The 27,884-nt window shown below is 42.4% G+C and overlaps 1 protein-coding gene across 3 annotated transcripts in view; it reads left to right on the top strand.

Moving 5' to 3' along the window:
* col4a6 (collagen, type IV, alpha 6) overlaps positions 1-27,884 on the top strand; it is a 118,087-nt gene that overhangs the window by 62,922 nt on the left and 27,281 nt on the right. For all 3 annotated transcript variants that reach the window (XM_041964496.1, XM_041964495.1, XM_041964494.1), the window contains exons 4-10: positions 8,002-8,079; positions 25,407-25,541; positions 25,828-25,872; positions 26,449-26,568; positions 26,697-26,756; positions 27,424-27,459; positions 27,684-27,746. In XM_041964496.1, the coding sequence (XP_041820430.1) occupies positions 8,002-8,079; positions 25,407-25,541; positions 25,828-25,872; positions 26,449-26,568; positions 26,697-26,756; positions 27,424-27,459; positions 27,684-27,746 (537 nt within the window). The remainder of the gene's footprint in view (positions 1-8,001; positions 8,080-25,406; positions 25,542-25,827; positions 25,873-26,448; positions 26,569-26,696; positions 26,757-27,423; positions 27,460-27,683; positions 27,747-27,884) is intronic.

The following is a 27,884-nucleotide window of genomic DNA, read 5'->3' as shown; positions in this document are numbered from 1 at the left end:
AGGTGTTTTCTTAGGATTGTGCCATCCCGACAAGCCAGTCAGGATTTGATCCAGAAACTACAGCACTTTACCTTCTGTACAGATTCAGATTATTAATACATAGAAGTTTATTTTATCTTAAATATAAATCAGGTCATAAATTAAATAAATTAGGATATTTTATTATGGATTAAGCTACTAGCAGTATATAAAGTAGCTTCACCTTTACTAGCTGCAACATTAGTGATGCTTCCACATTAATACATCACTAATTATAATGCTAATACTTATACTCCTGTAAGATTTTAAAACCTTTTAACAGAGTCACACCACAGCTCTGTTTTCCAGTTAATTTACCTGGATTGCAGTCCAGTATACACGTATCACCTGTTAGTTTCTGTGTTCTGTGTTTGGTTGTTTTTGTACCTCTGTGTGTCTCCGGTGTCAGGGGAGATATGGCACTTGGAAGGAGCTTAGCTCTCTAAATCTTAGTTTACTTTGACTCCACATTCTGCCGCTCGTGTGGATTTGTGACATTAAAGCGTTTCACAACATTAACACAGTCTTAACTGGATTAGAGATTGGGAAATGGAGAAGGGGCAATGTTTACTATCTGCTTACATGGAGTCTCAAAATGTATCTGGATTTAAAGTTCAGGGCTGCTTATGTCAACTGTTCTTTTAAAGGATATCAGTGTTTTTGTAAGTTTTAACCCCTTAGCAACAAATCATGTACTTTATCTTACTATTGACCTTTTTCCAAAACATGTGGTAGAGTTTCATATTTCTCAAATCTGTTTTTCTGCCTTTCAGACTTCCATTATTTCCACTGATTTCTGCACAATGTTTGCAGATTTTGAGACTGTGTGTTACTCATATTTTAGTGAATTTCCATTAGCGTTGCATGATAATACAAAGCTATTTGTCTGCTCTGCATGAACATATGACAATAGTGTAACTGCGACCGTGTCAAAAGTCTGCTAATTGATTTAGCCTACAGAAATGCATGGGAAATCACACTCAAAAAGCTAAATGCTAAATACTTGGTACGGTCCTTTAAGAAGAAAAATCTTCTAAAAGGTCAAGTTTTGGCATTTTCCATTAATTTAAATTTGCTCTTTTACTGTGATCATTGTCTTTATTGGGTTTTTAATCTTATGCTTGTTAAAAAGCTTTTGGAACTGTTGAAAAAGTGAATACAACACTCTCTCCTGGCGTATATACGTCCTGTCTGCAATCAACAACAGTTCATTTACATTTGCAGCCGTCGGCCATGTCAGCAACGTCCGGTTCGGGTCCGTTGTAGCCTCACAAATTTCCGCTGTCTGGCCACGTTATAGATGACCTGCCTCCAGCTGGGTGGCCTCGTCGAGGGGAACACACACACAGAAATGCATGTGAGCTTGTGTACCAGTACACAAGGCGTGCACGTGCCCATGCTTGTGTGCTAACATACAGTCCATACAGCTCACACACACACACACAGCGTGGAATAAACAGAAGTAAACGAGCAACGCTGGAGCCCAAACACAGCTGGCGAGCCTCCTGTGGTGGATGTCAGGGTCACAGATGGAGAGGAGAGAGGAAGACGAGGGAGAGGAAAGACATTACGGGGAGGGGAGTAAGAGAGAGGGAGGATTTGATGGAGAGAAAGGAGGAAGAGGGGAGAGGGGAAGTAGAAAAACGAGAAGGACGAAGGGAAGACAAAATAATTTGAGATAAGAGGAGGACAGTGCAGAGAGGAAAGCGACTCTTCCTCGTCTTATCCTCACATTTTCTGTCCTGCCCTTTGCCTTTCTTTATTTGCATAAGCAGTCACAACCTCCCATTCCCCTTGTTTTTTTCCCGTGAAGTCATTCCTCAACGTCAAGTTCAGGCTCAGGTGAAACATGAAGAGGGTCCTCAGGGGTCAAGTCGCTTTTCCAGATCCCAAAAACTGACAGCGGCTTCTCCTTTAACAAATCAACATTGTTCGTTAGTTTGTTTTGTGCAATGACATTTTGACTGACTGGTGTTGGAGTAAACTCTGCGCTCCCATTGGTTGTCGCCATATGATGACATGCTGATTGACAGGCTGTGGATTTAACAGATTCCTGCACGGCATGGAGGGTCAAGATTCAAGGCAGTTTAGCCTTTTTTTTTCTTCTTTAGCCTTTTTACAGTCAGACCAGACACTTCATCACTTCCTGTGAGGCAGTTTTCCACATTAAAGATCCACACACAAGTGGCACAAAGAGAAAATTAGAGTGAGTCGTCGTTTAAGTTAGTCAGTTTAAAGTAAATTAATTGCTTTCATAATTGAGGTGTACAGTCTGTTTCCAGCTTCTTAAACCTGAGGATTTGCTGCTTTACTTTGTCTTATATGATCAACCGAATATCTTTGACTGTTGGCTGAATCAAGCCAAACAATTTGAAGACATCGGGTTGACTCTGGAACATTTTTCAGTATTATATAGACAAAATGATTAAAGTTTGATATAGTGGGAAATACAAGTACTTGCTTTATTTTTAAAAGTTAAACAAGATGATCAGTACAACTGTAACTGTCTGTACGCTAAATATACAAATAAACAGCGAGTCAGACCCCCATCCAAAGTTATAAAGTCAGTTGGTAGTGAGTTTTTTTTAGCTTTTTGGACGGAGCCAGGCTAGCTGTTTCCCGCTGTTTTAAGTCTTTTTGCTGTGCTAAAATCACATCCTGACTCTAACTCGGCATAAACAAAAGATTATCGTTGATCTTCTCATCTAACTCTTGGAAATAAAGTACACATTAGGGCCTTTTTACTGCAGGAACCTTCTAAGGACCACAGGAACTTTACCTGGTTTTCAGCTGGAGGAACCAGGGCTAAATGTATCTCCTGTAGGACATTTCCAGGTGACCATTGATGTTTTTTTAATGTGTCATTGGTCTAATTTGCCTGTTCTTCAAGGGCTTTTAGTTCCTAGATTAGTTCCTGAGTTTAATTCCCTGGTTCAGTTGTTGCTGAAACTTTTTGGTCATGCACATAGTACTTCTTTGACTCCATATCGAAACCCTGCCTGTTCGACCCTGAAGCAAACCACCACCATGTTAGAAGTGAGGAATTCTATAACATACATTAAAAACAAAACAAACCGGCTGTCCTGTCACATCATGCTCTGTTGTTCCAGCCATACGCCTCAGAAAATGTATATCGTTCTCCGGGTAACCCTAGACTGAACCTTTATCCGGATAACATCAGCCGAACCCATAGGAATGAACAGGCAAGTCCAGACGCCAGCCGTTGCCCATGAGCTGCCAATCTCACGTGTGTGAAAAGCAGGAGGTTTAAGCAGACAGGCATTGCAGATGGCTTTTAAAACTCTCAGTTCGACGTACGCTCATGAGAGTGTTTGGACAGTAAAGCATGAGCAAACAGCGGAGATTGATTGGGGAACAGTGGGTAGAGCTCATGGACACATAGCTGGGTAATGCTGGGATGACAGAATGGGAGAAAGAATGAACACACTGTTGAGTCCGTGCAGTCAATCGGGGATGTGCCTGTTCCATCACGTTATGCCAGTTAATGATGCAAATTATGAGCAAGGTGCTTTTTGTATGGAGTGCCATAACCTTTCTACAGGCACATGTCTAATCCTGCAGCATCTTTGCATTCTTGTAGCTTAATCTCCCCGGCCCTTACCTTCAGCGATCGTCAACCGGCGGCCCGTGGGCCACATCCAGCCCGCTGAAGCTTCCCATGTAGCCCACTGAATATTAATGAAATCAGAAAATGCAGCTATCTAACGTTACTTACCGGTGGAAGAGGTCTGGTCCGTCCTGAGAATCATTGTAGATTAGGTTGCCAACCCCTGCCAACAAGCCGAAAAGTCTACAATTCATAGTTCTCCTGGTCTACAGGATTGGATTAGTCCGTGGACCCTCCTTCAAACCCCTCAGATTTCAGGCTGGCCGCTCCCTGGTGCTGACAGCAGCCCTGGCCGGACTATAGGAAGTGACTCTGGAGTTGTTGGAGAATCACTAAGCTTGTCGATTAGAGGTTCGAGGCGTCACTGGAGTTTATTTTTATTGGCCAACTGTTGCATTGGGTCTCAAACTGAGTTCCTTAGCTTCCTGGATCCTGAAGGGGAGTTGTGGTTGAGATCAGGACTCATTCATTGGTTGTTGAACTGTGGGTATCGCACTGAGCACTGACTCCCTCCTTGGTAGAGGTCGGACTGCATTTACGAGTTAAGTATCGTAGTATTATTATGGATTATCAGTTTTTTAGGGATCTGTCACACTGATACATGCTCTTTTTTGTTTGAAACTGGCCCCCACCGTGTCTGCTTGGAGATATTCTGGGCCTTGGACACATGTTCTTGAAGGCATAAACAAACAATATATTTCGTAGTTAAATTATTCTGTTGGTTGATATGAGTATCATCACTGAATGGACCCTGGTGGTTTTGTGAGCTGCGTTTTCCAAGCCAAGAACTAACTTTTTTTTGCGCCTTTTTGCAAAGTTACAGGTACTTTCGTCACCATAAGGAAGGCGAGTCCCCACAATGTGACTGTGCAAGCAGTCCCCACAGTGCCACAGTGTGTTTAACACTCATGCAGACACACACACACACACACAGGTTGTGTGTCAGTGGGTGTAAAATGATGAGATGATCAAGTAGCTCTCATATTGTTATACCAGAGTTTCAGCTCATTGTCCTCATGTCTTTGTTCTCCATGGGAGAATGTGTGTGTGTGTGTGTGTGTGGGTGGGTGTGTGTTTGCACTCTTGTACTTTCTGAAATTTCTTTAAAGGTCTGTCTGGGGGTTTAGACCTAAAGTGTTAACCGTAGCATTAGGTTTTAGGGAGTTGGGATTGTGCTGTGAGAGTGCCCTCACGTGTCCCGCTCCATGTGTTTTTATTTACCTCTCATTGTTCTTTATTGTGTGCATGCGGCCATGTTTTCGTCATCCTCCTCTGTACTTAACACCACATCACACATCCCTCCGGGCGCTGGCTTAGCATTTGTTTGCCCGTATCATCCTTCACTCACTTTTAACCCTGGGTGTGGACGGAGCCAGAACTGAAGGATCACCTCCGCCCTGCTCAGGCGGAGGCTGGATTATATCCCAGAACCGTGGATCTCAGGGCCAATAACAATCTGAAGCAGTCCACTCTGATTGGATGATACCTGAGGAAGTATTCATGCCTCAGCATTAGGAGGATAATAGACCAAAATAACAAGGGTAACATAATACAGAGGTATTAAAAGAGCATGAGGCTCCTGGCTTCATCCTGCTTTTGCTGATTTTTCCCAATTTCCCGCCTGCTTCACTTCTCCCCTTTGTTGTTCTTTTATTTTTTTGGCTTAATTTGGAGTGCCGTCCATGTTCCAAATCACGTGTTTTGCTTCTATTTTTAGCTGCTTCTTCTCCTTTAGCCTCTTTGCCAAAACTTTCATTCGTGCTCTTTTTGGCCTCCCTCCATTTCTTTTACCCCTTCTCCATCGCTCTCTTTTTTTTCCCTCCGTCCTTTCTCCCTCCATTAGCCCAAATTTCACCGTTTCCCTGCTCACTTTCTCCCTCTCTTGCCCTCCTTCTGTCATTGTGATTAGAGGAGTTGAGGAGATCAGAGGGAAGAAAGCAGGACCAGCGCCATTGACCTTTCCCCTCCTTCTCTCTCTCTCTCTCTCTCTCCTCTCTGGGCCAAGCTCGTTTTCTCCTTGTTGTGTGTTTTCCTCTGATTCCTCCTCCTTCTGCACCACGTTTCTTTGTCTGCAGCTTTTATGGTTGTCACTGATTCTGTTGTCTTGGTAGTAGTCGGCAGCAGTAATCCTTTGCCCCTCCTCTTCTGTTATACTACTTACCGTGTTTTCACCAACATTGAAATTTCCAATTTTTCCTAAACATATACCATAGATACCAGCACATAGACTGGCCATCTGGAAACAGGTGGTGACTGGATGGGTCCCATGATGCACCTGAATTATTAAAATGCAATGATTTGTTAAGATGAGAGTTTTCTCTCCTTTTTATTGGCTAAGAGGAATATTCAAATTCAACTGTCCATTAAAGTGCCTAAAATTGCAATTTTTTCCCAGTTCCCCTCAGCTCTACGGAGCTTTTCTCTGTGTTTTTGGTTTTCCGGCCCACAAATTTGCTGTTTTTCACTCTCATCGCTCTCATTTCCATCAGCAGCAGGCAGCTGCTTTCAGTGAAAAAGCTCAGATAAACCCACCCTGCGCTACCTGACACCCACCAATCAGAATGAAGACAAAGTTAGCAACCAGCAAACAGAGTGAACAGCCCGATTTTTTCCTTCAGGAGGTGGTGGAGACCAAAAACAGAGTTAAAATGAGAGGTGGCCACAAACACAACTTTTTGTTAACTTGTTAACTGTTGGCTAACATGTAAGGTAATAATAATAATAATAAGGTAATAATATGTCAGTATTGTGTTTACAGTGTGTTGCTGCCCCCAAATGGCCAAAAAATCATTGCATGCATGTTGTTGTTGAAAGCTTAGCTCTTAATGGAGTCATATGAGTCAATATAAATGATCTGTAATTGATCTGAATATGTCACATGGGACAAACGCCGCTCTTTCCCAGGGTCTTATTATATTAGACTGAGACCCAGACTGGACCCAGCTGACAGTGCTTACAGGGGTCCTGGAGGGACCTCGACCTCGATCATTGATCACACACAGTGGTCATATGAACCAACACACACTGCACACACTCTCACACTCTCTCCTCATCCACCCCTGTCCTCTGAACCTCCATCACACCCCGGTCAACACCCTCGTGTCCCTCCACCCCTCCTGTCGCCGTCTCCTCCACGTCTCTCCACCCCGTCAGCTCCCTTTCATCCGCTAATCACGTCGAAATGCCAGCCATGACCTTTGAGTTTGACCCCAAAGAGACCCCCAAACCACGAACTCATATGAGACATTTACTCCCATGTGCAGGAGGAGGTGATAATTAACCATCTGTCTAATATTTATACAAACATAGACTCACACAGAGTATTTCAGACATAGAAACGCATCAATATATAGAAGAGGAATATGAAAACACTCCCGGCTCACCATGTGGTCCCTCACCTCCCAGCCAGAAACCCAACACGTGAATAGATGGCATTTTAAGAGCCTCGCATATATGAGCTTATGTCACTCATATGTCAGCTTATAAAAGCTCTCACGGTGCTGCTTATGAACTCTGAAAGCACTGCGTGATGTTTGGTAGATATGTCAGGAATGCCACCCTGGACACTCAAAGGTTAATCTGTAGCCGGGTGGCGATGCTGAGATTTGTTTACCGCGCATGAGACGGCGTGTACGAGGTGCAGAAATGGAGGGAAAGCGGAGTTTATTCGTAAGATGACGCCTCTGGCTCAGAAAACAAGCAGAATGATGAAATGCCTCGTGTGGACTCCTGAAGGGTTTCCCCAGGGCTGCTGCTGGTGTCACTGGCTCTCTTCTCTGGTTGTCGTTAAAGCTGGCTTGTGTCTCTGTTACCAATCAACAAGCAAAGACGAACAGCTGGAGGCGAACGACCCGCAGCCCCTGAAAGAGAAAGGCCTAAAGAGGGACGTATGAAGGCTGCAAACACAATGTCAGCACAGCACAAAACGTTATTTATGACCTGAAGAACGAGATGGTACTTGCATAATTAGATCTCCTCTTTTAAAACACCATGAAGTCTTTCAATCAACACTCAGTTTCAGCTCTGACTGGATCTGATCCTTTCCTAAATCCACCTCAAATCCCTTTGCCTCTTTTAAACTGCTGTAAATCTGCCAGCCTCTCACTGATACGACTACTAGGACTGGTCATATCCACTCATGGAGTTGTCACCTTTAGTCCCTGTGAGCTCTGCTGCATCAGTTTTCTGTCCTTTGTGCAGGGATTTGAACAGAGACTCTTGTCCTTTTGCAGCTATACTTCAGGCTCATATAGTCACACGCCGCTGTTGCATCTAGCGAGGTTTGGACACCACATATCGATCACACATATTCCCAAAGGGCTGTCTGTAATCTCTGCCTCGCTTTGTTTCCACAGGGTAACAAGTTTGACGAGCCGTGTGCGGGCCTGGACTGCAGCCAAGGGTGCAGGTGCAACCCAGAGAAAGGCAGCAGGGTGAGTGACAGATGATGACACTTCACTTCATGTGTAGATTTTGGTCCCTTGTGCCTCCTTCAAATCATGTCTCAGCATGGTTGGTCATAAAGTTATAAAGTGATTAATTCATCATGCAGAAATGGAGCTATTTAGTAAAAACTGTGATGTTTCCGTGCAACATTAAGACATTACGTGGACATTAAGCTTTATGTTTGTGAGGTTAGTTAAAAATGGAGATGGAAAGTGCTCAATATGAGAATAAATGTATGAAAAAATTAAAAAAAATAATGACATAAATACGTCCAGACAAAATATATAATGTCACCATGAGTTTTTGCAAAAGCATCAATTCAGTTTTCATTATGAAATGTTATTTTATCCTGCTTCTTCTCAAAAACATTTATTTTTAGGTCATTTTTATGATATACATTATGTTTTCGTTTCATTGTTTTATCCCATAATGCACGTTGTCATCACAACTGTCAATCAAGACAAACAGGGCACGATCTGTTTTCTGATTGGCTGTCGTAATTTTATCTAACTGCGACGACACAAACCCAAAAAACTGTTTGTGACAAAAGTTAATTTTCCCATTTAAACAAGCAGCCTCTAATTTAGTGTTATGTTTAACACGTTTGTGCAGAGACTTTAAAATGTAGCTTTATTAAACACTCTTGAAACTTTTATTCCAATCTTATGAATATAGATAAATATCGTAAAAAAGACTGTACTAATCTGTCGTCTTCATATTTTTGTTATTTAAGATTTAAGATTACCTGTAATCTGCTATGATGATGTAACATTTATTGTACTAAGCAGGTTGGGAAGCAGTTGGCTGTGGGGTTAGCAGATTAAATAGAGATAATTTTGTTATTTGGCAACAATATAAGCTTAGAAAACCACGTTAAGTTTGTGAGAAGTGCATTTATTTATGTTGAGGCTCCAATTAAAACAACAGTTTTGGATGTTTAATTTGCGGAAACAGGTAAATTACCTTCATTTTGTAAAGAACCGGCGACCTCGGAGCTCTAATTAAAATTTTTGTCTCTTTCCATCGCACAGCTACACATATTTAATACCCACATACATTATCCCGAAGCAAGCCGTGAGCCAGTTTGTGTTATACATGTTCCAACAGTCCTTATAGGCCGCACTGGGATTTCTCCAGGCGACGCATCGACGCCCACAAAACCAAAACAGTGTCTTTAGGCGAGGAACTCATTTTCTTGTCATTGCTACTATGAAATTAACATCAACTGTCATCTGTTAGCAATGATATCTAAACAAGTGTTGACAGAGTGTGAGGTGATTTGCTCATCGATGAATGAATGCGCATTCACACGACCGGCGGTGGAGGACGTATTCAGATCCTTGATTGAACCACACTGTGAAAATATTCCATTACAAGTAAAAGTCCTGCATTCAAAAGCTTATTTAAGTAAAAGTATGAAAGTATTATCAGCAAAGTTTGCCGAAAACATGAAAGTATAAGTTGTCGTGTTGCAGTAATTAATGGATTAATATTCCTGCTGCATTAATGCTGCATTTTACTGCTGTAGATGTTTCAGGTTGAGCTCATTTCAACTACTTTATATCCTGTTGGCTGGTCTAATCTACAGCGATGCATCATATTCTATAAGATCATCATATTTTTCCAGTGTGCTGTCCTGTGAAAACCTCATATCTCAAAAACAGCCTGTTTTCAGCCATGTGGCGATGCATTTCCAGCTGATCCAAGAGGCTTTTTACACAGTTTATTCAGCTGAAGAAGGAGGAGAATTTTCTCAAGAAATGAAGGAAAACTTCATCCAACGTTCAACACATCTGGAGATACGTGGTTTCCACTGGACAGGAAGAGGATGAAGAATTGTAATCTGAAAAGTAACTAAAGCTGTCAGACAAATGCAGTGGAGTAAAAAGTACAATAGTTATGGAGTAGAAGTATAAAGTTGCATAAAATGGAAAAGTACCTGGAATTTGTACTTAAATACAGTACTTGAATACATGTACTTAGTTACATTCCACCACTGTTTGCAATATATCATTAAACTTTACACACTTAGCATATACAGATGCATACACATGGCTTCCACCTGTCAGCTGTGTTCACTTCAGTCGTGTCGAACAGAGCGGCTCCACCTCCTGATTTATGACTTAAAGTGACAGTTAAGAGTAAATATTTTTGGGCGTTTTATACGTCAGTGCAAAACTGCTGCTTCATGTAAATTCCTATACATTCACAAGCCTCTATAAATGCTTCAGCATCATCAGGTCAGAGGTGAGAGGCTGTAAATAAGCGCACAAGCTTCTCTGGATGTTATGAAGAGACCAACCGAGCTCGAGACACAGCTGACAGTCAGTGTTTGACGCTGCTGATGTGATGGAGGTGCATGCAGTGTTGTCAGTCTGTGAACTCAGGATGCTAGTCTCATTAGCTTTAGTGCTGTTTCAGAGGCTTTTACACCTTGAAAACCACATGATAAACTAGAGAAACATCATTTTAATGCAGAATTATGACTCAAGTGGCCTGAAAGTTTAAACCCAGGGCAAAAAATATACGTCCTCCTGGCAGTCAGTGCTAAAAGTGCAAGAATTAAAGGTGGACAGCATTAATAATTTCATTTAAGTGTGCAATTTCCACTCAGGATGCCTTTTTTGTCCTGGTTTTGCATGCACACACCCTACCTGAGCCTTTGATTGGCGGGGGTTAAACCTGCGGTGGGCCTTCAGTCACCGCTCAGGGCTGAAGAAATAGGTTTTTTGGCTAAACAGAGGTCATTCAGTCTTTGTTTTTTTACAGCCAGTATTCTAAATAAATAGAGACAGTCAAAACCTCACTATGCCTGTTACCTCTTCTGCATGAAACAGGAAGTGCACTTTTTTGTCCTCGGAGGATCTCTTGGGGACGTCTCTATAGATGACCGACGCTGCTTGTGTTAACACACATCTTCTTTGGGACTGTGTGTGTGTGTGTGTGCTAAAACCAGACTAACTGTAAGCTTCACAGTGTAGCTCGGTCTCTTTCAGCCTGTATCCAAACAACAATTACTGTCTGACACCGAAGCCTACACTTACCGCCTGCCTACTGTACACCAGTTTAGGTAAATAACACAGTGACGACCTCCACATTACACCCAGGTACCTGTAGCTAAATGATACAGCTCAGGTAATACCACCTACCTCTGTACAGGCCTCCTGCTCGGTCTAAATGACACAGCCGCTGTGGCCGTCTTAGCGCCTTCACCTGTTATTGCTTGGAAACGTTTAAGCGGTAAGGTGCTTATTTGTCTCTTTTCAGTTTTACTTTTAAACCTGCAGGTCGGGGAGGTGTGTTCTCGATCATAGCTGTTAACAGCCCTGATTGTCACAGGTAGAAAGTAGTTGAGGTCTGTGTTTGTCTGGGCGTAAGCCTGGATGGCTTCCCCTAATGACTGGAGGTCTCAGGTGTGTTACAGAGAGACATGCAAACACTCTGTTGGACAGTAAAATTCATTCTTTAAATGTAATTATAATATTAATAATGATGAATTGCATTCATATAGTTTTTTATCATGATGCTCAAAGCACTTCAGTGAAGGAGGGAAACTCGCCTCAACCACTACCAAATGTAGAAGAGAATCACAGCTAGTTTTGAAAGAAGGATCAATTACCATTCCTGCTGCGGCTAACAGTTATATCAATCATCCATTAAACTCCCAATCACCTTTCTGATTAACTGGTGAATCGTTTAGTCTGAAAAATGTCAGAAAAGAGGGGGGAAAAAGTTCCCTGAGCCAAAAGTGATGCACGACCAACAGTCTTAAAACCCTAAAATTTTTCAATGGACATTGGTATGAAAGAGAGTAAAACAGAAAATACCCACATTTTAGAAGTTAGAACAAGTAAATGCTTGATAAGATAAGATAAGATAAGATAAGATAAGATAAGATAAGACTTTATTCTGTCAAATGTCAACTTTTTTCTGTCTGTCAACTACTGCCCCCAACCTGGGGGTCAAGACCTGTCCTAATAATGAATTTTAAATTCATTATTATGGATTTTACTCATTTTCTATCGCTTATCTTGTTTTAGGTATATTTAATTAAATTTATCATATCATGAAGAATTATTGTTATATATTGCTGGTAAATACAGAAATAGTGTGATATGATACAAACTTTTTCTAGGCCATTCTGTCCCTCCTGGTTTTCTGTCATACTTTTATACTTTGGGCTGGTTTGATGAGGAACAGGTGTTATATTGCAATCTGTGTGGAATTAAAACATCTTAAATTTAACCTGGTGAATCTTGCAGAAAAACTCTTCTCTCTCTCTTCTGATCTTTGCTTTTTTCGAGGAATATTTGAAAATTTTTACCTGTAAAACGAGACGCTTGGAAACCAATGACCTAATCAATTAACTGCTGAAATTTAGCAGCTTTACATCTGACATTAACAAAAGGCTCCGTAAAACGTAATTTAGATTGTTTTTAAACATTTTTCCTCCCATTTCAGTGCAAGTGAAAGTTTGGCTGTCATGCATCTGCAGCTTTGTTCCCTTAAATACCGCTAGAACGTGTAATTTACTGTCTACACACATACAGACCCCATATTATGGCATCAGCGCAACTCCTTAAAAGATATGAAGCTATCAGAGCAGACGTTCCGTGAGCGGGCGAAATATTCTCCTGCCATTGTCTCTCGCTGTGTTTGCCTTGGACCAGAGTCAGCCACTTGTCTCAGTGTCTCCTGTGTGACTTCAGAGGGCGTTCATCATCAAAGAGCACATGGGATTAAGTCATGTTTGTTATGTATATCATGCAGGAGCTGCGCCTGCAAAAAACTTTGGCCGTTTTGCTCAAGAAATGACAAAACAAGACACGAGATGAATCAGACACAGCTGAGGCCTGACAGAATGTAAATGTTGTCTCGTATCGTTCTGTTGATCCCTGAGGGGGAACTTTTTTTCAAATGGCGGGGATTATCAAGAGTTCATCTCTTAAAGTAATCAATCAGGGGAACGGATAGCCACAGAAAGAATGTGCTACAGATCCTGCACAGATGTTTCACTCAAGAAGAAGAAGAAGCAAAACTCTACAGAAGCTAATGCAAAATAATTATAATGTGCACAAATTCACATTTACTGCGGTTTTAGATTGTTTTAGAAACTAAGAAGTCTTAAAATGAAAAGATAAGTGTTTTACATTTTGGGAAATACTTTTATTTGCTTTCTTTGCTGGAGTTTGATGAGATACCGCTCTGATATTAGTTCAATATATAGCTGATGCTAGCAGCCTGTTAGCTTAGCTTAGCATAAAGGCTGGAAATAGGGGGAAGCAGCTAGCCTGGCCCTGTCTAACGGTACCAAAATCTACCTGCTTCTACTTCGGCATTCTTAAATTCATTAAATCTGTACAATCTGTGCTGTTTCCCTCCATTTCCTGTCTTTATGCTAAGATAAGCTAAGCTAACCAGCTCCTGGCTTTAGCTTCATATTTACCATACAGACATCAGAGTGGTATCAATCTTCTCGTCTAATCATGAAGCCAATAAAGATATTATAGATATAGATATATAACCCAACAACAACAACAACAACAACCATGTTTTTCCTTCTCATCACTTGGTTTCCAGGGCGACAGATTCAATTAATGTGCAGGTCGTCACAAACAAACAGGAGGCTCGGAAAAAGCGTCAAACCTGACAAGCAGACCAAAAAAGCTTCGTATTTCCATTGTCACTGTTTGCCCTCTGCAGATGCTTTGGCTCATATTTACCCACATTTGTGCCAGTAACTCTGGAGGGCATTGCACACACTGGAACATTGTTATTACTTACAGAGGAGGAGGGCAGGACTGACATGTAGAGACACAGAAATGTGAACTGTAGATGTCCTCCGGCCAATAAATGTGGCATGAAAACAAACATCCGGTAATAACGGGAGGAACAAACGCACCTCTTGTCAACTTTGTGTGCTTTAAAGTGGATGAAGGAGGTTTTAATCACTGCGGCAGATAGATAGTGAGATTTATATGCCTCTTAAATCCATTGCTAATGCCTGAGGAGGACTCTGCTCGCCTGGGTGATACAGCGTCCGACCCCAACGCAAACACAGCAGAGACACAATCCAGACGGTGTGTGTGGTTTTAGTTGGTTTTCATTATTAAAAGCCAAAGGGCTTCGCTTTTACTTAGTTTAAAAGCTGGTGTTTGCATGTTTTACCCTCCTGGCTTTAATATCGCTGTCATACTGGATCCATTAGGTCCAACAACATCCGCTCCCGTTGGGTAAACCCCAGGGGTCAAAGGGCAGCGTTAGGGATGACAGGATGGTTTGTGTGTGTGTGTGTGTTCAAGAAGTGGTTCGGTCAACGGTCCAGAGCTGTTCAAGCTGCAGAGGGGTCAGGAAGGATGTGCTTTATTTCATTCTGTCAGACCTCCTTCTGTGCCAATCAGAACCAGAGAGCCAGAGGGAGGACTTCCTTTATGACGTGCTCACATGGTGCTGTGTTTGATCGAATGAGCACAAACAGATGCACACCTGAGGCCAGGTAGCTTTGCTGCAGCTGGTAACACTCACCTGCTTCTACACTCAAACCATAGGAAACGTATTGATTTACCAGTGATGGAATGTAACTAAGTACATTTACTCAAGTACTGTCCTGTCCTTAAGTGCAATTTTGACATACTTGTACTTGAGTTTTTTTTTTCAATTTTATGCTTCTTTATACTTTTAGTCAAAACATTTCAGAGGGTAATATTATACTTTTTGCTTCATTTGTTTACTTTTAGTTATTTTTTTACAAAAAATATGATGCAGTACTACACTACTAATTTACCCAGTAGTATATTAAGTATTTAAAATTACTGCAATGTTGAATGTTCAGTTCTAATAAAGACAAATATACCCCAAAGATGATCTTTACAGATGCTCTTGCATGAATTCCTGAGTGATGAAAACAGATTAATGTAATTTTATATAATCCAACGCTGTGAAAAGCCAATTCTGCACAATGAGTACTTTTACTTTTGATTCTTAAAGTACATTTTACTTGTAATATTTCTGTACTTTTACTTAAGTAATATTTTGAATGCAGGACTTTTATGTAATGGGGTATTTTTACACTATTTCTACTTTTCCTGAGTAAAACTGATCCAAGGGCTCCTCCCACCACTGTTACTCGTGTTCACTGTTTCCTCTGCAGCATTTCAGTATGAAATGGTGGCGTTTGAGTTGTGATGCAGCCTGGACTTATATCTGTACAGATGAACGTGCTGTAGACAGAAAGAATGCACAACTACAGCTTTTAGCTTATAAAATATCCAAAACTCAAAGATATTCACTTTGAAATAGTATAAATGAAGTACAAAACAAGTAAAAACAGCAAATCCTCTCACTTGTGAAGCTGAAAATAAAACAAAGCTGCTAAATAATGATGAATCATTAGAATAATATAATAATAATCAGCCTCTGTGATTGGCTGAAGGAGTGAACAAGCCGGGCACAAACTCCCAGACAACAAAGGGAGGCAGGAATAAAGGATGAATAGAGAGGAAAAGAGAGGGAGAGCAGCAGCCGCCCCTTTTAAAACACCATGAGGGTAAAGTGATAGTGGATGTGTGTCTCGGTGGGATGGGAAGATAAGAAAACGAGGGATGAACCCCCTCTGCGGGGCCTCTCGGTGAAAGACGCCATCTCTCCATCCCTGAATTCCTTTACTTTAATCCTGAAGCAGGTAGAGAGGACAGGTCGGCAGAGGTCCTTTTATCTCACAGGAGGCGAGAGAGAGAGACGACTGGACAGATTGACCAAAGTAAAGGGAGATGTGAGGAAAAAATAAGACTTAGACTGAGAAAATGTAAGTAAGTAGAGTGAGAAAGCAGCTGCGTTTCCATCCAATGATCACAAATTTTAACCGAATTTCCAGAAATTAGGCAAAAGAAGATGCGAATGATTCCATCCGCTGCAGATATTATGCAGATATTAGGAGCTGGTTCATGGAGATAAGCAGATAAGCAGTAGGTGGCGCCAGTCGTCCTGTGGGAAAACTGTAATACCACTGCAGAAGAAGAGGCACAACAAGATGACATAATTACATGAGAAGTGTGAGGAAGGTTAAATCAGATCTGTGTGGAGCAACTTCTTCTTCTTCTTCTTCTTCTTCTTCTTCTTCAGAAATGAGTTGCATGTTTGCGACTTCACAGCTTTTTCGAAAAAGGCAAAAAAGTGATTTTTTCTGTCAAACTTTTTTGAGTGAAAACACGCTCGCGCTAGCACGGCTTGTGAGACAGAACAGAAGGATGTAATGAGAGCAGATGAGTGAAAGCCACAGCGTTGCCTCATTGAAATAGCCCACTGAACTGCATCCACGCAATACCGAGGCGCATAATCATATAGAAGACCATACACACACACACACACACACACACACACACACACACACACACACACACACACAGGCTCAGATCGCTCACAGATAATCAGACGAGGCAGCAGTCTGACCCCGAGACAAGCATGAATGATGACTTTGATCTTTTCTCTCTCTTCTGTCTTTTCCTTATCTTTCAATATATCTCTAACCTCTCTCTCTCTCTCTCTGTCTCTCTCTCTCTCTCTCTGTCTCTCTCTGTCTCTCTGTCTGTCTCTGTCTCTCTCTCTCTCTCTCCATGCGTTCTCTAATGTGTTGTGTTTGTGATTATTAAGCTTGTCCGGGTTTCGCTGAGTGAGCGCTTGTGAGTGTATTTTAGGGGCTATATGTGTGGTTACTTTTATGTTTCTCTCTGTGTGTGTGTGTGTGTGTGTGTGTGACCAGACTAATGTGCAGGACAGTCTTATCACACACTCCTGGGCCCCTGTATGGCATTTTATCAGGCTCTCCCTTCTTTTGAGGCAGGAGTCTAAAAATGGTGGTGGTCTTTGTTTAGGCTTCATCTTGGCACGCACATACACATGTGCACACACAGACTTTCTACACACACACACACACACATACACACACACCACGCGTATACAATGGCGGTAAAGCAGCTATTTTTCCCTTTGTCCAAAAATGTCTCTACAACAAAACCTGTCTAGGATGCATTTTAGCTTTGAACTCTCTCAGACACACCCACGCACACACACACACACACACACACACCTGACACTCACAGCCCTCTCATCCACTCACCAACAGTGAGTTTAGTCTAGGAAAGGTCAAAGGTCAAAGGCCAGGGTGGACCAGAAGGTCAGGGGCACCAGGATGACAGGCTCCGAGGTAGACAGGCCAAGGTGTGTGTGTGTGTGTGTGTGTGTGTGTGTGTGTGTGTGTGTGTGTGTGCATTGAATAGTCTTCGAGGTGTATTCAGACACTCTCTTTATCCTTTTGTTTCACATTTACTCTCTTGCACCCATTTGCGTCTTTGATGGCTTTGAATCCTCCAACTTTATTTAATGACCACACATAAAAGTAAAATAACAAAGACAGAAAAGTACAGAAGAAGAAAACTGAACAGGTTTTTCCTGTTCAGTGTAAAAGATGAAGAAGGAGTTCGTGGTGAAGGTCTGTATCAAAGACCTGTTGCTGTTTCCAGCGCACACTACTGCCCTCACATGGCCGCTTTAGGAACTTCAGTGAACCAGACTTAAGTCTCGTGCAGGTGTTTTCTCGTGGAGGTGATTGCAGGACTGTGTGCAGCTCTATCATCAACATGTAAACTAATGATAGATAGATGTTTTTTGGAGTTACTGTATGTTGCTTTGAATCTCCGTAGGCAGAGGTTTTAATGTGGAAATAACTCTTAACTCAAGGCCCAAAACATCATAAAATGAAGTTTTGGGGTACTTTTACTTTTACTTTTTGCAGAATCTTACACAAAATTACCACTAAGTTAAATTTATGTCTGATTTTAGGCACTAAGGTGACTCATGTCATCATTATCTCATCATCATCATCATCATCATTAATTACAGCCATCAGTGCAGAATGTATATGTAATATAAAATAAAAGTAAATGGAGTGGAAAAAATCCTGAGGGAAGCTTTCATTGGTTTCACCTCTCTGCTGAGCAGGAATTAGACACCTTCTGGGTGATAATGTCATGTGCGCACACACACACGCACACACACACACACACAAAGAGCAGGAATGTACAGAACTGCTTATTACTGATTTTATAGGCTCTTGTGATTTGATGCGATGATGATGGCGCAGTTATTTATGATATTTCCACTTCTCCACACACACGGTCTCTCTCACACACACACACACACACACACAAAGTTAACACAAATCTAAACTATCATTTATGGCATTTTTGTCTTTCCTGCAGAGTCCTGCCCTGCTCGTTGCCGAGGCATAAACCCACTGACAGACTGTTAAACATGTAGATGCTCATCAGCTTTTAACAGGACAAAAATGCTTTAGCATGAGCAATTAAGTGTGTGTGTGTGTGCGTGTGTGTGTGTGTGTTCCATAGATTAAATGTTAATCTGTGAAAACTCCTATACGTGCAGGTTTATTCCAAAATAAACACAGTTTCAAGTGAATATAGGAGGATGTCACTGATGCTTTTGATGCAGACCCTCAGTTTATCGTCGGAGGGGCCTCCCCTGCAGGTTGGGTGGGCGTCAGATTGTATCAGGAGGGAGTACAGCTGCCTGTGATGGGAAAAAACCCCCCCTCTGCTGTATCTCTGGACTCGCTTGTTTTGAAGGAGCAGAGCGGGGAGATAAGTCGAGGAGAAGAGTCCCACGCCGCCGATGCCGACACACACTGATATAGAAAACATGCACATTAGCGGAGCATTAACAAGCTCGGCAGGAATCTCAATCCCTACCTAACTAAACACAGCTGGATCGAGCCCGTCTTCACGCACTTCGCCTCTTTTGTCAGCGCCGATTGGAGAACGCGACCACGTCTCCTCCCCTGTGATAAACAGAGAGGGAGACATTTTTGTCTGGCTCTGCTGTCCACAGACTTCAGGGCTGTTTGTAAACCAGGCGTCGACCCAAGTGGGATTTGACGGCTGATACCGACGCTAAAGTGTGTCGGTCGAGGCCGATCAGCATCCTGGACTCTGCTCTGATTGTCACACATTTAAAATGGACCATTTCTTTGCCAACACCTCAGTAAAAGATACAAATATCAACTCATCTCGCAGTGATAACTCATATGAAGAGAAGCTGAAGCTATCACATAGTGCGTCTTCATATCTCCTCCACCGTATGTTCCCACATAAGCTTAACGATATGATTCGCAGGTTTCCTCCCGTCACCTTGTTTTCCATCCTTCACCTCTCTCTATCTGTTGCCTCCTCCTCGATGGCTCCTCCCCAAAGCAAACAGAGATGTTACAGCATCACCAAACACCATTTTTACAACTCAAACGAAATATTTGGACATGAATTTTCCCCCTTTTCTTCTGCTTCATCGGGCTCAGCCTCAGCGTAATCCCCCCCGCAGAGCCAAACAACTCGTAATTGAGCGTGGTAATTGGCAAACATCTTCATCTGCATTACCTCAACAGCCACATCCGTACGCTGGTCGTTAAAGGTCTTAGAGGTTTAAGCGAGCCATACGTGCCAATTACATCTGCTGTTTGCGCTCAGAGGCTGTCGTCACCTCAGGCTAATTTTTCGCTTCAGCCCCAATTACACCATTTAGCTAAAGTGGAGTAAAAAATCTATTTATGGCTTCCTAACGGCTCATCCTGAGCAGCTTTTCATGGGAAAAACTCGTCATGTTTCACTTGTTAAGGCTCATAAAGTTTTGCATTCAAACAACAGAAAGACAAATTAAAAGACAACAAGCCGAAAGGCCCCCCGAGCTTCCTCCTCACGCTGCGGCTCACTTCCTGTCCGACAGCTGAGAAAACACAGCGGATTTATGACATCATCACCGTGGGACAGCGGGGCTCGCTGGCCGCTAATGGGGTTTTTATTGGAGGGGAAAGCACCTGGATGAAAAGAGAGAACAGGCTGTTTGTTTAATGGCGGCCATCACCACAAACAGACGAGGGGCAGAGGAGGGGTGGGAATCAGTCTGAGGGAGCAGAGGACGGCCGCTGGGCGTGAGTGTCTCTCTTCCGATCGATTCACCTTTAATGATACTTTGACAAGAGAGCACACATTGCACATGTGCACATCTGCACCGCATTTCCCAGCAGTCATGTGTCGCACACGTCTGTGATGTCTTCAAGATCGAAATTTTGAGTTTTATTGCAGCACTTTAATCAGATTTGGAGCTGCAGCACACTAACTTTTTTTTTAAAAGTCACACGATTGATTGATTGAAAGTAACTAACTCCATTTTTCTTAATGAACAGCGTTTCTTCATGTAGCAAATGATCTGAATGTCAGAAAGACGAAGGTGGTGATCCTACAGTTAATTAGCGGTTAGCATCAGATATGCTAAGAATCTTGCAGAGCAAACACAAACAACAACGTTACATTTATAACATCAACTCAAACAGCCAAAGTGAAGAATTTAAACAAAAAGAAAGCAGCCAGCTGCTCCCAGTTTGATGGTATTTATATACCGTCCATATATCTGAGAAATTCCACCTTAAATGCCCGTATGCTGAGGCTATCAGTCTGCGGTTGCTGCGCCATCACTCATCCTGCGCAGGACAAACATGTCTGAGATAAACGAAGGTGTTTGGGTTCGCCGTCTGATCGCTGGAGGGGATAGGAGGGAAAAAAGACGGCACAACCTAAACATTCCCATCTAGAGAGGACTGAGGATTTCCCTCTTTCTCTGCTGTGTGTGCAGGCGGCTGTGGGAGCTGCTGAGTTCTCGTTAGTGTTTTCACTTGTTTCATCTCCAGCAGCGTCGACGTCCTGCTCTTTGAGCACGTTTCGTAGCCATCGCGCTGCGTTTGAGGTTCTGCCGAGTCATGTGTGTGTTTGCATGTGGCTCAAGCTGTAATTGGGTTATCAGACTGCCCCGCTGATTAAACTTGCACCCAAAGACCCAACGTTTGCCCCCCCCCCTTGCTCCGCGTTGCTCCCATCAAAGCCCCCCAGTGAGCATGCGGTGTGACAGCTAAAATCTTCCCCCTAGCACACTCGCTGCTCAAAACAATGCGCCTCGACAAATCCTCAGAGCGCCCGAGGGTGTGTGTTCGCGCTTGCGTGCGCGTGCGTTCGTGGACGACACACACACACACTGTTTTTTTTTTCACGTGCGTGGCGGCTAGAATCTGTCTGTCCAAGCACTCTCCTCTATCAGGAAGTGAGGTAGGCCCGATGGGAGCAGTAAGTCCAGAGAGCTTAGTGGCCCAGAATAGGCTCCATTGTGCCCTTTGTGCTGGAGGGGATTTGGGCCTACAAACTGACCAGTCTGCTGGAAGGTGATGAGGATGGAAGGTCTGGAAGAGCCGGGCGGAGACCCGACGGGCTGGCATGAAAACAGACAGGGATGCCAACTGGAAAAGGGTGTCGGGACTCGGGGAGACGCTGGCAGGGGGACAGACTGATCTCTGATAAAATTTGTCTCCATGTGTATAAAAAGCAAAGTACATTATTTGTATAATGTGTGCAAATCAGATGTGAATAATGTGGAATAATAACCCCCCCATAACTTCAACCAAGCAGGAGCAACAGTAAATATTTACTGCTCAGATTTAGCAACTAGCTAGCAGAGAAAGTCGAAGCGTTTAGCATTTAATTTCCTTCAGGAGTGGGTGGAGACCAAACTGGAGATAGAAGGAAAGAGACTACAGTACTTGCATTCATCAGGAGGCCGGACATATTCCTCCAGGTTAATGCTAATGCTGCGCAATGCTGCAGTTTAGGATATAACAGTTTAAGTGGATGGCGATATGTCACCTTGTTTTGGAGTTATTCTGCCTCCTAGTGGCCAAAAATATGACTTGTGCTTTAAGGATTTGTGCAGATTACGCAGAAGTTATGAATATGATAAAGTTTTTAAAAAGCCATTGCTTTGATATTAAAAGTGCTGCTTTTTTTGTAGGATTGAAGTGAATATTTGCATAAAGTAATGAAATTTAAACTCAAAATGCACCTGTGGAAAATCACCACATGAGCCTGCAGTAAAAACCATTTTATTGTCAGCGTTTGGGATGTTGCTCTGAAGACTCAGACGTACTTTATAAATCAGTATGTATTTGGTTTTATGCCTAATTTGCTTGCGTTTAAAGGTTTCGATATCCACAGGCCACAGACAGTTGTTGACCTGTGTGGTTTGATCGGTCGCCCCCTGCTGGTCTTTTTCATTGCAGCATCATGGTCCATCAAAACCTGACGTGATTTAACAGCTTTCCTTTTTGTCTTTAATGGTTTCCCCCCCTTTTTATTCCCTTTCATCCCTTCCCTTTTATCTCTACTCCACGCTCTTCCCCTGTGATCTTCTCCTCTGCAGCCTGCATTTTTTAATTCCATGCCATGTTAGGGAATAAACAGAGGTGCTTTAAACCTTCAGAAACTCACTTCCAGCTGAGTCTCTCTGAAGATCAGATTGTAGTCGCCGTTTCTATGCATTTACTAGCTTTTCACAACTGTGAAAAGTCCCCATATGTCCATGCATGCAGGGGAATGATTAGAGCCTGGCAAGAACAACAAATGCATTGTTTAGTGCCTGCTGGACACAAGGACCCAGCCGCCTTTTCACCTCAACCACACTTCACCTCTCACCTTTTACATAACACCAGACAGACAAAGTGCCCAGCCGAGTCTTTGAAAGTGACTCCTGTGACCTGAAAAATAGATACTAGAAAGACGTCGGAGCCTTTTCACGAGCTGACCCCACAACCCTGTGAAGTGTATCTAACTGTTGCGTAATCACAAACAGACCTGAGCAGAGCTGCAGGAGAAGACGCTTAAAGTCAAAGAAAGTGTGACGGAGACGCAGGGGAGGCGAGGCGTGAGAGAAAGTGGGACCCCCGCATATTTTCCCCGGGTGAAACCAGGTGTGAGCGCGAACCAGACAGCTCTGGCAGGCTGCCTTTACCTGGCACAGCCCTGTCATTACTGCTACCTGCCTGCCCCGAGGCCACGTGGGCTGGAAGCAGAGCAGCTGAGACGCACCGTGGGGTCTTTCTGAGAGTGAGATGAGATGATTGTTAGCTTAGCTTAGCAAAAGACTAGAAACAGAGGGAAAGGGCTAGCATTGCTTTTAGACCACATCCAAAGCTCAGTAATTAACAGGTTATACATCTAGTTTCGTTAACCTGGTTTTACAGGGCGTGATGTGCAGGAGTATTTTCTTTCCCATTGTCACTGTGAGGTGCTAAGCTAAGCTAACCAGCAGGTGAACATAGCTTCATATTTGATAGTGCTGATTTCATGTTGGGTGTCCCGTGCTTCGCTGTACAGAAGCAAACATAAAGTTTAGACAGTCACAAGAAGATATTTATAGTTTGGTGTGACTGTCAGTGTTTATCTCAGGGGTCCGGATGCTATAAACTCCACCTGTGTGGTACTCCCTGCAGGCTAAAACAAACGCTAAAGATTGTTTGTAACTGTTTTTTGACCTTCTCCATAATGTCCCCTGATGTGAGATTTGCTATTTCACTCGTTAAATGGGCTTGTGTCTTCAGGCAGAGCAGTTATATATGAATAGGACCAGGTGTGAAGTGGAACGGTACCTTCTTTTTTGTGTCGTGTGTGTGCGTGGAACTAATAGAGGGGTGTGTGAGCCTTTACCTTGTGTGTAATGATGGGTGTGCAACCTCTATGCATGTGCATGTATATGTGTGTGTGTGTGTGTGTGTGTGTGTGTGTCACGGACTGTATAGTTCACCGTGTGTGAATGTGTTTATGCGTGCATGCTCTTTTATGCTGTAGCCTGTGGTTTAAGTTTAAATTAGGTTAAGTTAAGGGCAAAGTTAAGGGTTGAGGATTCATAAAACATCCTCTGGCACACATGTGCATGCATGCAAGCGTTTACATGCATCTCCGTCCTATAAATGCAGCTATAAACGTCTCATAAATGTTAAACGTACATCTGCAGCACTGGTTTACTTCCTCAGTTAACATTATTGGGTGTCATCTTTCTGAGTGAATTTATGAGCACATTTCCTCGCCGTCCATGAATCAAAACAAAATAGCTCGGTCTAATTTTTGATGTGACATATATTCCCTGTTTGCAGGTTAAAGACACAGGATCTGACTGTGGAAACAATAATAATGTAGATTTCAGCCTCTGACTCTTCTTTGACCCGACACATCTGTCCGTCCTCCTCCCTCCACCTGTCTCCTCTCTCCCTGCTCTGTCATACTGCTTTAAAATTTAAACTAATGGCAGGTTGTCAGTAGTTGGAGTTTATGTGCATTCGTCTCAGCAATGTCTGCTTCTTAAGTAAGAGACTCCTTTGACTTGTTCATTCATCAGCTCTAAATCAGCACAAACCACCTGCTAATGTTGCTTCTTTTTGTTTCTACTGCCATCATGTGGTTCAAATTGGTAGTGCAGCCAGTCACCTGCAGCGCAAGCACAACCATATCAAAACAAAAGCTTTACAATTCACTTTTTTTGTTGGAATAACCCCCATAAAGATGCATCCTTTAAAAATAAATAGCATTTTCTGGTAAACTGTCTTTTCTTTGTGAAATCCACGTTAGCTGTTTTTCTTCCAGACCACCGTCTAAGCCCGCATGCCGCTGCATGCCCACATAAAGCACTTCACCATCCCTCTGAGATTTGGGATTGTGAGGCACACTCACGTGCTAACGTCCCTCCACAAGAAAAAAAAAAAAACACAGCTGGCTCTTCCGCCCTGACTTGTTCCCGTCTCATGTAAACACATCCATCGGATCCATAGCACAAGTACAAAATGGCTTCCCCAGGAATTTGGTTCTGCGAGTGTTTCCCCGGCCTGAAAACGACTGACGGTGGTGTGAAATGATGCTGATGAAAGGAGGGAATGAACGATGTGCAGATGAACACGCTGTGTTTACTCAGACGTCAGATAAAGATGATGATTGGACGCACAAGGTGTCATATGCAGGTCACTCCACCTGATCGTTATCACATCGCGATTCAGAGACTTTGAATCACTTATCAGAGAGATGAAAGGAGTCAGCGTTGGTTTGGTGCTCAAATTTAACACAAAAGGAAACAATTGAAATGTGCAATAACTTTTAAAACCCCCTAAAAAAAGAAGAAATTGTTTATAACAGATTCATACATAATTATAAGCTTGTTTAAGGACATTTTTTAGTGTTCTTAATGCATTTCAAACAATTATGACTTCGCCCATGAAGATATATTTAATATGTAATTACAACTGTGTTAAGCTGACATTAATTATCTTTTTTTAATTTGACTTAATACCAATAAACAGAATGAAAAAGGAGCCTCACAGTGGACAGCTGTTGTTGTTTTACTCCTTCTTGCCCCGAAAAATGACTCTTCTCTCTTCTCTCAGGGTCGTCCGGGGCCTCTTGGTGAACTTGGTCAAGGTGGAGCAGAAGGGCCACGTGGGGGCGTGGGGCCTACAGGGCCCAAAGGAGAGAAAGGCCACATTGGACTGAAAGGACCGTCTGGCCCCAAAGGAGACAAGGTGGGTGTTATAGATCTTGACGTGGCTCATGTGTTGTTCTTACAATAGAGTATTCGTCAGTGAAGCAATAACCTGTTTCTCATATGTCTTCATATCAAATATGTTCATTATTTAACTTGAACTATTGGTTTTATTGTATTTCTTGATCATGTAAATGTGCAAACTTTCATCCAAACACTATCAATCAGAACTGTCTGCAGCCACCAAGCAGTAGCATGTGTTCACCACCAGGCGGTGCTGTGTTCGATGATAATAAATTAACACAGTGGATTATTGATTTATACAGGGACCTATGGGAGTACCAGGGTTCCAAGGAAGTGATGGAGTACCTGTAAGTAATCCAGAAACACAAAGCATGTGCACACTTTAATAAAATCCTTCATCATCCTGTTGTTATTCTCATAGTTTGTACTTTCATGAGTTAGCATTCCTATCTGAAGCAACCAGTGGTCAGACATTATTTCTGCCATGATGACACAGACACAGATACTGAGAAGTGATAATAAATAATATGTCTTGGATAGATGGATGGATCATTTTAGTGAGTAAATCTCTAATAAAACAGCTTTAAAGTTGCAGCTTTGTTGTCATTATACTAGATAAGTTAAGTTAAAGGTGGCAGGATTCCTCCTCCTGTGTGTTACACCTGTCAAAGAGTCACATATGCAAAATCGAAGATCAATAAAGGAAATTAGATCATCTTGTTGTTCAGGGTCTGGATCCAGGTTTAGGGTTAGGGGGTTAGGGTGTGTATCCTGCACTCTGAGTCTCTGAGTTCACACCGTCTCATTTTCATAATACTTCTGGGAAAAATCTGACTCATGACTTGTTTGTATGTTAAGACACATTATGACCGCCACCAGTTCTTGTTCTGGAAGTGTTCACCCTCCTCTCCCTCACTCTGCAGGGTCACCCTGGTCTGGAGGGCAGCAGAGGACCACCAGGGCTGGATGGTTGTAACGGGACCAGAGGAGAACCCGGAGACCCCGGCTTCGGGACAGGAGGCCCTGGACTCCCTGGACTCTCTGTGAGGACAAACTTTGATTCCTCATATATTCCTTGATATGTTGGATGCTTGAATCTCATCATTTGGAGAACGTGGTTTATTGTCGCTGCATGTGATAGATTGAGGGATGACGTTCTCTCCTCCAACAGGGGCCTATCGGGCCAAAGGGTCAGAAAGGAGAACCTCGTTACATCTCCGATGGCATCACGGTAAGGTTTCACACACATACATACAAGATAACAGATTTCTGCTTTTTATTGGCTTCATTACGAAAATGTTTTGTCCTTCCAAGAAAAGAAAAAGTGTGTTTTTGTCATTGTTGTGTTTTCAGTTCAGTAGTTTGTCTTTTGGGTAGATCTCAAAAACCTGTCAAAAGATTTAATGACATTTGGTGAAAAGTGACAAGTTTTTGGTGAGAATGGCGCCACCGTGTGGCCATATTCGACAACTCCTGAACTATAAAGTGTAAATCCCCTTTTTTCTACATATTTTCAATAATCTGCACCACAAATGGTTCATAGAATAAATTTAATTTTAAATGAGCCCAAAGAACTATTTTGGTGTTTTGATATTTAACGTTATTTTTCCATCATTTGACCTATTTTATACTGTCACAACTCGTGCAACACATCACACCTGCACCCATCAGCTCTGAGCCGGTCTGCAAGCTTTGACAGTATTTGGCCAGCAGGTGGTGCTGCAGTGACAGTACAGTTAAATTGAATGGCAGAGAAATCAGTCTGGCTCAAACTTCATTATTGTCTGTATTTTGAGGCAGATCCACTTTCACAAAGTCGGTAAAAAAAATATTTTATTAAAAAATAAATGTAATCAAAATGAAAAATTAATTAATGTTTTTCTTTTTTCCTCATTTAGAGTCTGCCAGGTTTACCAGGACAGAACGGTCAACCTGTAAGATTTTCACTTTTTCTGTTTACTGTGCAACAACAATCTGACGCACTTTAGAAACCTCACATGTGCTTTAAATGCAAACTGTTCTGAATTCATGACATGATGTGAATCAGACTTTCTCTGAATGAAGTTATAGAAGGAAAGTGAGGTCAGAGTAAAAAGTAAAAGGGCGATAGAGGACATCGCCACCAGAACATGAACTGCATGCATGTCTTTCTCTGCAGGGTATCAGAGGTCCTGATGGTCCACCTGGTGGTGCTGGTCCAAGAGGCCCTGAAGGATTCCCTGTATGTAAACTAATGTATCTGTGTCTCTTCCTCAGACTGCGATCTGAGGCTAAACGTTATATCAAGTTACATCTCATCTCCTTTTTAAATATTTTTTAAATATAATCATAACAGCTATTTTTAACTTTTATTTTACTC

Source organism: Chelmon rostratus, chromosome 23 (assembly GCF_017976325.1).
Source record: "Chelmon rostratus isolate fCheRos1 chromosome 23, fCheRos1.pri, whole genome shotgun sequence".
NCBI classification, from domain to species: Eukaryota; Metazoa; Chordata; class Actinopteri; order Chaetodontiformes; family Chaetodontidae; genus Chelmon; species Chelmon rostratus.
Note: the sequence above shows the minus strand (reverse complement) of the source record. Positions and strands in the feature narration are given on the sequence as shown.